General features: G+C 36.7%; 1 protein-coding gene across 1 annotated transcript in view; it reads right to left on the reverse strand.

Moving 5' to 3' along the window:
• p115 (General vesicular transport factor p115) overlaps positions 1-12,012 on the reverse strand; it is a 262,239-nt gene that overhangs the window by 151,029 nt on the left and 99,198 nt on the right. The window contains exons 6-7 of the mRNA XM_090380276.1: positions 4,457-4,577; positions 2,499-2,689 (exon numbers count right to left, since the gene is read on the reverse strand). Of these exons, the coding sequence (XP_090236402.1) occupies positions 2,499-2,689; positions 4,457-4,577 (312 nt within the window). The remainder of the gene's footprint in view (positions 1-2,498; positions 2,690-4,456; positions 4,578-12,012) is intronic.

The raw sequence follows: 12,012 nt of genomic DNA on the forward strand, positions 1-12,012 counted from the left end.
TAAAAACCAAACGATTGTAGGGGCTCAAAGGTCATATGTATTGTGTCTGAGGTCACTGGGCCATGATAACTCACTCTGCACAAACAACCTGGTTCCTGGCTGTGGTTCAGACAGTTGTTTGTCATTTGCTCCTCAGTTATGTGCTTCTATCTTTTGTCATTTGTGCTGTGCAGTTAAACAATGTCTTTAAGTAAGCCTAGTGTAGGACAGAAGCATAAGCCATTTTCTCTTCACGATAAACTATCGGTGATAGAAAAACTTGAAAAAAGGAGCTTCAGTGTCCAGCATCTGTCTTGAGTATGTCATTGCAAAACAAACTGTGTCGGACATTAAAAAGAAAAAAAGTGAAATTCATAATTTTGTTCTCAAGTTTAATGTGGAGAAAGAAAAAAGCAAAGTTAAACAAATGCGGATGTCTACTGATAAAGCATAGATGATGCTGTGTACAAATGGTTTTCCCAACTTCGTTCGTCTGGTTTGGCTGTGCGAGGAATAGAAATTCAAGCAGCAGCGGAGAGACTGGCTAAACAGTTAGGAATTGAACAATTTAAAGCGAGCTCAGGTTGGCTTTTTAGATTTAGAAGATGGCATAACATTTCAAACAAGAAAATGTGTGGGGAAATTCTTAGTGCTGATTTTGAAACTGTTGAGCCTTTCAGGAAACAACTGAATGATTTTATTCAAAAGGAAGGTTATCAATTGAACCAGGTGTACAACTTTGATGAGACAGGACTGTTTTGGAGAGCTCTGCCTGAAAATACACAAGCATCAAAGACTGAGAAAAGCATGCCTGGAAGAAAAATAAGCAAGGAATGTGTTTCAGCATTGCTGTGTGCAAATCCTGACGGAAGCCATATGTTAAAAACTGTCATCGTTGGGAAAAGCAAAAAACCACGTGCTCTAAAAAACATTGTAGTAATGGACGATCTACCGCTACAATTCCCACAATGCATGGTTTACCACGGAAATAACAATGGATTGGTCCCACAAGAAAGCTGTGCCAGAAATCAGAAGACATCAAATTGAAGATTTGAAAATCTCAGTAGATGAAGTAAAGATCTTGGTTTTGCTAGATAACGCACCAACCCATCCTGATGTTGACAAACTTGTCAGTCGAGATAAGATTAAGTACATGCTCCTGCCACCAAACATGACATCTGTTTACCAGCCTATGGACCAAGGGGTGATCTACATCGCAAAGTGGCTCTACAGAAAGAAGTTTTTGAGTGAAGTCCTAGAAGTCAAGGAGCCACTAGTTGGTGAAGAAGACAGAAGAGGACAACAAACAGTGAAAAATTTAGAACTTTGCCGATGCTGCAAAAGAAATCAATTCAAAAACTTTGGTGAATTCATTGAAAAAACTTCTCTTAGATGAAATGGCTAATCCAGAAACAGATGGTTGGGATACAGAAGACTTTCATGAGACTACAAGGAGGGGAAAAAGCTGTGTCTTTTTCCCCTCCTTGTGAAGACCGAAGAGGAGATAGCAGATAGTGTGATGGGAGCAGCAGAAAGTTCAGACAAGGAAGAAGATGAAATGAGCAACAACTCTCAGCCAAAAATTAAGGTAAGCGAAGTGAAAGACCACTTGAACTTCGTAATTCAGTACGTTGAACAATCAACAAACGAAAACATATTTGCCTATTATGAACACTTAAGACGCCTACATGAATTGGTAGTAAAGGAAATAAACTGCAAACAATCACAAAAAGAGATAAGTAAATTTTTCAAACCAGTGAATGTGGCAAGTGATGTAAGAGAAGATGAACCAGTGCAATCTTGTTCTAAGTGATTATGGACATTATGTATTTTTAATGTAAATACAGTATGTACATACATATATTTACTATATATTTTTGACTATGTATATACAAATGTTTAATGTAAAATAAAATGTTTTTACTGTTATCCACATACATTATGTTGTTTAAATGAGCTTTACCCATATTACAAAACATATTTCATATAATCTGGATTTTCATTAAAATGGACACCTCTCAGCCCCTATTAGCCCGGTTTAGTGAGGGTTTACTGTATAAATAAATGCTTTTTTTTTTAATACTTCAATATTCGGCTTTGTTTGATCGTGCCATCAATCATGCACGTTCAAGTTCATTAATTTTGTAGTTGAACTTCAATTTAATTTTTTTTTTTTTTTTTTTTTATTTGTGATCTTTTAAAATTATGTGATTTTAGATATATAATGCTTTCCATGAAAATGATTTATAAATAAAAAAAATACATTAAATTTTTATATTTAATTTTTTATGCTGGGGTGTGCGCTAGAGTCCTTTTAAGTAAAATAAGGGCGTGCGACCAAAAAAGTTTGGAGACCACTGCTGTATAACACGGTTTTGTACTACGTGAGAATTCATAGGAACTTAACTACCTTGTTATACAAGGATTACCTGTATTTTTGGCAGCCTTTCTTTCTTTTCTTACCTTCACTCACTCACACGCACAACATAAATAAGAGAATACCATATGTGAAAGTTTACCTGCAACATAAGATGGATATTAGCTGCTTTTTGGGCTGACCATCCCTTATCTGATACTGCAGGATCATTTTGAAGGTTAAAGAAAGGTGCAAGCTTCTGAATATAACTACCTTCTTTGAAGAAGTTTTGATTTGATATATTATTTTTTAATAATGTAAGCATCACAAGCAAGCAGTCTTCTACGACAACACCTGTTACATTAAAAAAATTATTACTGGTGGATATTATTTAATTATTTATTCAAACATCCATAACAATACAAGATTGCAATTACAGTGTAGGCAACTTAATATTTATTGTGAAATAATGATAACTATCATAACTCAAATTAGCATTAGTAGTGTCATGTGATGCAAAAAAAACAGCATCAGCCAAAAAAAAAAAAAAAAACCAACCCTTCCCATTCACCTATCCATTTGCTCCAAAAATTTGTCCAGTTCTACCTTGAATCTTTTTAAGCTACCAACTTCCACGACAGACAGAAGTTTGTTCTAGCAATCAACCACTCACTGGCTAAAGGCATTTTTCCGCACTCTATTCTACAACTGTATTTCCTCAATTTGAATTTATGCCACTCTCCTCAGGTGTAGAATCTAGCTAGAGGAAGAATCCCATCAGCATTGAGCTTTTGCAAGCCATTCAAGGCCTTATACACCTCAATCAGATCACCTCGCAGGTGTCTAGTTTCCAGATGCTGCAATTGCAGAACTTAAGCCTTTTTTGGTAAGAGCACCTCTGTTTCTCACCAATCTCATTGCCCTTCTCTGTACTTGTTCCAGCAGCTCGTTCAACAAAAAATTATAATATAGTTATCAGGGACCAAACTTTGACCAGTTCATGAAAAAACTCATTATAAACAAAAATAAAAATCAAATAAAATGGAAAATATACAAAATTATTATAATAAAACTGATAACTTTAAGCTAACGTAGCACTAGTGCTGTTAAATATGCAAAAGTTAGTAAATAAAGAAATTCAAAATTGTTGTAAAAGTTATACAATATAAAAGCAGAACACAAATATATTTTAGCTTCAATATGAGAATAAAATATGAACTATAATTAATAGCAAGTATACGTCACCTCAGTAACTATTCTGTCTGTGTTGTTTCTTTTGTTTTATATAGATATTTATTGTTATGTGCATTTTCCTGTGACATAGTTGATATTTAGTTAATCCCCCCCCCCTAAGGTTAATCCATTTTCACATTAGAAGGATATTGATCCCCATAGTGGGATTTATTGGGGAATTTTCTAACAAAACCTATTTATACACAAAGGTGTATTCCTCAACTAACTACATATCAACAAAAGTTTAGTAAAATAAAAAGAATTAGAATCCCAAATGTTGCCTAAAATTCTGCCTAAATTGCTGATAATTCTTACTATACCTTGTAAAGCAAATGATGTTAAGCTGAAACTGAGATTTATTAGTATTGTCTTTGAATGTTTAAAACATAATAGTACACTGAATTAATCATTGCATGACATCATTAAAACCTTCATCTCAAGAACATTGAAATGATATCCTATAAAAAATTTATATTTTTATTAACACATTTTATATGTATAGAGATTATATGATCTACCCAGTTTTGTATGTTATTTTGGTTTTAAGGAGCATTAGCAACTAAGGCCATATTGCTCTGGGATATGCGGTGGTTATTCCCTGACCTTTCTGCATCCTTCGTACGTAGTGGTGACAGGCTCGAACCCTGGTCTAATCAAGAAGCATGTGCTATGCACTGCTGCTCTTTCCCACCTGGCTATGGAGGCACCTGATCTACCCAGTGAAACTAATAATAATAATAATAATAATTATAATAACAATATAAATCATAATTTTACAAAAATAAACTAATAATACCAAATGATATGAGACACTTCTTGAAAAACTCCACACGACTACAATGAAAATGTATTCATAATAGAAGAAGGGGGGGGGGGATGGATACTTACCTCCATCACTGTAACCTTCCTCAGTAATAATATCTAATAGTCTATCAAAAGCATTCTCAAAGGCTACAATTTTTTGAATATTGGCATTTCCTCTTGTGAGCTGTGCTAATAATAATAAAGCCTAAAAAAAAAAAAAGTAAATAATCTTTTTAATAATCAATCTTTTCAATTTTCAATAAACAAGTAAATATTCTCCTCAATCATATGAACAAGTAAATATTCAGTATGTATTTTATTATAATGCCTTCAAGTAACTATAAGGCTGCAATAATGACTGCTTAGAAAATTTTAAAAACATATTTTATAATGTATTGTTCTTAGACATTTTTTTACGAAACCCCAAGCATGAGAGGTATTAAAACCTATAGTACTTAGTATTGTGCTATGGGTTAAAAGATGAAAAGGTGAAAGAAGATCCTTGCTGATATTAGACTTGAATTTCTGTAGACTAATTTTCAGGAAATACGTATGAGGCGAGGTTGTTCCAGAAAACAGAAGTTGAAAGAATAAAAGAGAAGGAAGAAAAGTTGGTTCTGTGAGTTAGAAGTTTGACAGTAAAAGTATGCTGACTGGTTTGCAGCACATGTTCAGACTGGTTTGGGATAGGGAGGGAGTGGGAATTATAGGCTTAATGACTCGAATAAGTACAATGAACAATTGTACAGAGAAATACAGTGGGCTAGTAAATCAGAATGTCTTATAATGAGGGATTTTAACTTCCCAGATATGGACTGGAACTTGTGGGTTGGTCACTCACACACTAGTAAGACTTTTTTGGATTTATTGGATGATTGTTTTCTGCAGCAGTATGTTCGAGAGGCAACCAGAGAGGGTTAATCTGGTTATCGGCAGTGATCATTTGTGTATTAAGAATTTGCAGATAAAGGAACCACTAGGTGGCAGTGATCACAGTGTACTGATGTGGGATTTACTTAAAGATATAATTACCATCAGGAGTAAAGGAAAGGGTTTTTGCTTCCATAAAGGTGAGTACAGTGGTCTCAGACAGTTTTTAAATTCTGTACAGTGAGATCAACTGATGATTCAAGTGGGATCAACTGACGATTCGAGCATTCAAGGAATTAAATCGTGGATGCTACTAAAAGTTTCATACCTATTAAGAAATACTGTTCAAGGTTTAGGCCTAAATGGTTATCAAATGGATAAAAGGATGGTTGAGTGGAAGAAGACAGAGGGTGGTAATTAATGGATGCTGCTCTTCTTGGACTAATGTTATTAGTGGAGTCCCACAGGGTTCGGTGTTGGGTCCTCTGTTGTTTTGTATATTTATCAATGATATTGATGAAGGTACAGTCAGTCCTCGTATAGCACAATAGTTGTGTTCCTAGGAAACCCTCGTGCAATGCAAAATCGTGCAATATAAACGACAGGCCCAATGGGAAAAATAGGGTTAGGTGCCGACTACCCAAGATTTAACACACATTGGTAACCAAAACATTACCAAAAACAATAAATAATCGTAATAAAATTCGCATTTTATTACGATTAAAATATGTAATAAAAATATTATAATTTTTTATATATTTTATTATAATATAATAAATAATAAAAAATACATAAGTATTTTTTACGAATAAAATACGTATTTTATTACGACTATTATACAATAAAATGTTGCCAATGCTTTTGCTTCTATCATAAGAAAACTTGTTTTTTGTTTGATTTTCTATCCAAACAGATAACAGCGGTTCCATCTCTTCCAATTCTTGTGTCTTAATCTAATGGATTTTAATTACACTTTGAGTTGTTCCTGCTATGAAAGTTGTTTTTATTTTCTCTGCATTCTTTGTAATTCTCGGCATTGCCTCATTTAGGTCTGTAGCACGTGCAATATCACATGGTCTTTCATTTCGCTCAAAGCGTTTCACAATTTCATATTTTTTCTCTATTGACAAAGGCGGACTGGCCATAAGCCTTACCGGAAAACCCCGGAGGCCGGTGTGATTTTGGCCATAAACTGCAGTATGAGGCCACTATAAATTTTCTCGGGTAAGAAGTTTTGACCCCAGTCCGCCTCTGTTTATCGATATTGCTTTTCTTTTTCTATCTGAATCTGCAGTGTCTTCACCAGGACGCTTCCTTTTCACACCTTTTAAGTAGTTTAATCATTTTTAGGGAATAAAGCACAATTACAAAACGAGGAGGCGCACTTGATACACATAAAAAAAGCTGCACGCGTGTCGCAACTGAATAAACAACACCGTAAAGGCAGAGATACACTATTAACATTATTTAAATTCTGTACAGTGAGATACAGACTTTACTAAAGCACATTTCTAGGGGTTACTACCATAAAACAATAAATACCATTTCCAGTTGCATCCCTGCCAGTGGAATCTGTTATAAACTGGTAGTAAACTCGATCTAATTGCATTTGCGATTATATCAATAGCTGGAATTGTGTTGGTTTTTACGTTATTATGGTGAAATGTGTTTCCCCTTCACTGACATAAAAAACAAATACATTTTCAGAATTTTCTCTTCATTCCTATCGTGTCGCATTCAGTTGGGGTGATTCTGCGTTCGACTGCCATTTCTTGTAACCACAAAGGCGAATTGTGCATAAGCGAATTCGGTTCGTGTTATATAAGATACTGCTCCCCTATTTATAAATCATGTATGATTGAATTCGTGTAGTGTACACACGTTATACAAGGACTGACTGTACATCAGGCTTAGTGTCAAAGTTTGCAGATGATACAAAGGTTGGCAGGGTTGTTAATGACAGTAATGGCAGTGTGCTACTGCAACAGGATCTAGATAATTTGGGCAGATGGGCTACGAAGTGGCAACTAATGAGACTTGTGACAAAGAAGAAAAATGCATGGGATGCATATAAATTTTCAAGCGAATCAGAAGCCTATGGCAGATATATGCTAGTCCGTAATCAGGTTACAAAGGAGGCTAGGTAGGCAAAGGCAGATTACGAGAAATCCCAGCAAGGTAAAATAATGGAGTCACTGGTTAAAGATGCATTGCAGGATCATCTAGACAAGCCTGCAGCAATAATTCGGACACAGCATGGGTTGTTAAGGGAAAGTCTTGTCTGACAAATTTGATAAGATAATATGATGTGGTTACAAAGGAACTGGATGCAAAAAATAATTTTGATATCATATATTTGGATTTCAGGAAAACTTTTGACACTGTTGCGCATGGAAGACTATTGTACAAATTGGAGCAGAATGGTATTAAGGGTAAGTTGCTACAATGGATAAAAGGATAAGTGGATACAATGGATAAAAGGATAAAAGGATGGTTGAGTGGGAGAAGACAGAGGGTGGTAATTAATGGGTGCTGCTCTTCTTGGACTAATGTTATTAGTGGAGTCCCACAGGGTTCGGTGTTGGGTCCTCTGTTGTTTTGTATATTTATCAATGATATTGATGAAGGTATATCAGGCTTAGTGTCGAAATTTGCAGATGATACAAAGGTTGGCAGGGTTGTTAATGACAGTAATGGCAGTGTGCTATTACTGTCATTAAAATGAAAGACCTGAAAGTAATTGTGTAGTCAGATATGAAGTTTTCTGAGCAATGCAGACAGGCTGTAAGGGCAGGTCATGGGGTTTTGTCAATGATATATAGGAATTTTGCTAGCAGGGAAAAGGAGGTGATTGTCCCTCTGTATAAGGCAATCCTCCAGACCTGTATGCAGTATTCAAGGCCACGCCTTGAGTACTGCATACAGGTCTGGAGGCCTCATTTTAGGAAGGATGTAGATTTGCTTGAGCGTGTACAGAGAAAGGTAACAAGATTGGTGAGGGGAATGAAGGGATCCTCTTACAAAGAGAGGCTTAAGTTCTGCAAATTGCAGTGGCTGGAGACTAGGCACCTGCGAGATGATCTCATTGAGGTGTATAAGGCCTTGAATGGGTTGAGCACGCTGAATTCTGATGGGATCCCTCCACTTGTTCAGATTACGAACCTAAGGGGGTATAAATTCAAATTGAGGAAAGACAGATGTAGAATAGATGTGCGGAAATTTGCCTTTAGCCAGCAGGTGGTTAATTGCCGGAACAAACTTCCATCTGTTGTTGTGGAAGTTGATAGGTTGAATAAATTTAAGGAGGAACTGGACAGGCATTTGGAGGGAATGGTGTGATTTTTTTTTTTTTTTTTTTTGGCTGATGCTGCATAAGCTCATACACTTGCTTTCTTGCAGCACATGCCACTACTACTACTAGTACTATTATTATAGAGGCCAATTCTGAAGAAATGCCCATGAAACTATCTATAGAAAAGGTATGCAGCAGAAAACAAACAAAGGTCTATGAGGCAGATTTTTTTTTTTTTTTTTTTTAAACCCCCAAACACGAGAGGTATTAGAACCTATAGTACTTAGTACCGTGCTTGGGCTGGAGGTTGAGAAGATGAAAGAAGATATTTGTTGACATTAGAGAGTGGAGAGACTTTGTTAGAAATAAGTCATTAAAAAACCTAACTGCCGTCTTTTGAATGGAGTCTAGAATGCAGAGGGAGGTTTTGGGGAGCACTGCCCCAGATGTGGAAAAAAATATTCCATGATAGAGTGGATTTGAAATTTGTAGAGTAAGCAGCTGTTTGGAAGAAAAGTAATAATGAGAGAAAGAGAAACCCCAATTTTTTAGATGCAGAGGAAGCATATTTGTGATGTGCTTATGCCAAGAGAAAGATTAGAAGTCAAGATAATCCCAAATAGAGATAAGTGAACTTGTCAAGAAATCTGAATGTCACTGAAGGGTAGGAGCAGAAGAGTCCTTTTTGTGAGATATAAGACAGAACTAAGTTTCAGAAGGATTAAAATTAACTAAGTTATTTCTCAACAACAGATCAGTATTTATGGAATTCATAGTGCATATTCAAGAAGGTTAAGCTTGGAGGCTACCAGGCTTTACATACCAACTAAGAAATATTGTTCAAGGTTTAGGCCTAAATGGTTGTCAGATGAACTAATGAGACATGTGGCAGAGAAGAAAAATGCATGGGATACATACAAATTAATGGGTGACATTGAAGCCTATGATAGATATAAGTTGGTCTGTAACCAAGTCACAAAGGAGATTAGGCAGGCAAAGGCAGACTACGAAAAATCCTTGGCAAAGGATGCAAAGAAAAACAGAAAAGAGTTCTTTACATATTTAAACTCAAGAAGGAAAGGGATGAATCAGATTGGTCCACTGGATATTGATGGTTCAACAGTTGAGGATCCTGCTCAGGTGGCTAACAATCTAAATGAGTATTTTGCATCTACATTCACGCATGAGGAGTTATTCAGGAAGGAGAATGATGTAGGTAAAGTAAACATTGGCAGTGAGCTGGATGATTTTGTAATAACTGAGAGGAAAGTGGAGGAGAGATTGTTGAGGATAAACATAAAAAAGGCACTTGGGGTGGATGGGATCTATCCAGTTATATTAAAGGAGGCAGCAAAGGAAGTAAGCAAACCCCTAGCCATAATTATGAGAGCGTCTTTGGACTCAGGGGAGGTACCCATAGACTGGAGATGTGCAAATGTAACCCCAATTCACAAAGGAGGATCAAAGGCTGACACAAGTAATTATAGACCTGTTAGTTTAACTTCTGTTCCAGGTAAATTAATGGAGGCACTGGTTAAAGAAGCACTGCAGGATCATCTAGACAAGAATTCAGTTACAGCTCAGACGCAGCATGGTTTTGTTAAGGGCAGGTCTTGCCTAACCAATTTGATTGGATACTATGATGTAGTCACAAAAGAACTGGATGCAGGGAATAACTTTGATATTATATATTTGGATCTTAGAAAGGCTTTTGATACTGTTGCACATGGAAGACTGCTGCACAAATTGGAGCAGTGTGGCATTGGAGGCAAATTGCTGCTATGGATAAGGGGATGTTTGAGTGGAAGAAGACAGAGAGTGGTAATCAATGGACACTGCTCAACGTGGACTAATGTTATTAGTGGAGTTCCTCAGGGTTCAGTGTTGGGTCCGTTGTTGTTTTCGGTGTTTATGAATGATATTGATGATGGGATATCAAGTTTAATGTCCAAGTTTGCAGATGATACAAAGGTTGGCAGGGTTGTTAAGGACTCTACTGACGCTATGCTGCTGCAACAGGATCTGGAAAGGTTGAACAGATGGGCTGAGAGGTGGCAAATGAAGTTTAACATTGACAAATGTAAAGTACTACATATGGGAAACAGTAACCCCAGAGCAACGTATCAACTCTGCGGTACTACACTGACAGTGGTGGAGAATGAAAAGGACCTGGGGGTAATTGTGCAGGCAGATATTAAGTTCTCTGAGCAGTGCAGACGAGCTGCAAGAGTAGCTCATGGTGTCTTGTCAATGATATACAGGAATTTTTCTAGCAGGGATAAGGAGGTGATTATTCCCTTGTATAAGGCAATGGTTAGGCCACATCTTGAGTACTGTATACAGGTCTGGAGGCCTCATTTCAAGAAGGATGTAGAGCTGCTGGAACGGGTACAGAGAAGGGCAACAAGATTAGTGAATGGAACAAAGGGTTGCTCTTACGAAGAAAGGCTTAAGTTTTGCAAATTACAGAGTCTGGAGGCTAGGCACCGGCGAGGTGATCTGATAGAGGTGTATAAGGCTTTGAATGGTTTGAGCATGCTCAATGCCAATGGGATTCTTCATCTTGCTCAGAATAATCACCTCAGAGGGCATAAATTCAAATTGAGGAAGGACGGATGTCGGATAGATGTGCGGAAATTTGCCTTTGGCCAGCGGGTGGTCGGTTGGTGGAACCGACTTCCATCACTTGTTGTTGAAGTTGATAGCCTAAACAAATTTAAAGCTCAACTGGACAGGTATTTCGAACGAACGGAGGGGTGAAATGGGAGTGGTGTGTGTTTTTTTTTTTTTTTTTTTGGCTGATGCTGAATAAGCTTGCTTTCTTGCATCATATGCCTCTACTAATGCTAAAATTAACTAAGTTATTTCTCAACTACAGATCAGTATTTATGGAATATAGTGCATATTCAAGAAGGTTAAACTCTTTTTGTGTAGGGCAGGGTTTCTCAAACTGAAAGGTGGAATACAATGTGCTATCATCAGCAAAACAATGGATAGGATTTCCAGTCAATGGAAAATCATTAATATACAAGAGAAAAAGAGTGGGAGAAAGAACTGAACCTTGAGGAACACCAGCATTAGTAGAAAAGTCAGAAGACAGAGCCATCTACCATCACCCACAGTAAGCAGTCAGAGAGAAAACTGGATATCCAATTTACAAAAAAAAAAAAGTTGGCAAACCATAAAATGGAAGCTTATTTAGAAGCCCTTTATGCAAAAAAAAAAAAAAAAAAAGTTGGCAAACCATAAAATGGAAGCTTATTTAGAAGACCTTTATGCAAAACGTGATCAAAAGCCTTTGAAATGTCAAGTGCAACTGCTTGAGTTTCAAACTTTTCCATTAGATTTGCCCATAGATGGGCAACATAAGCCAGTACCCTGAGGGAGCAATATCAGCAGTGGATCGACACTGATGGAACCTATACTAGCAATCATTGATTAGATGGAAGGTTTCTAGATAGTTTAGGAGTTGGTGGTT

This window comes from Mastigoproctus giganteus, chromosome 8, assembly GCF_048544385.1.
Source record: "Mastigoproctus giganteus isolate SK-2022 chromosome 8, ASM4854438v1, whole genome shotgun sequence".
Lineage (NCBI taxonomy): Eukaryota > Metazoa > Arthropoda > Arachnida > Uropygi > Thelyphonidae > Mastigoproctus > Mastigoproctus giganteus.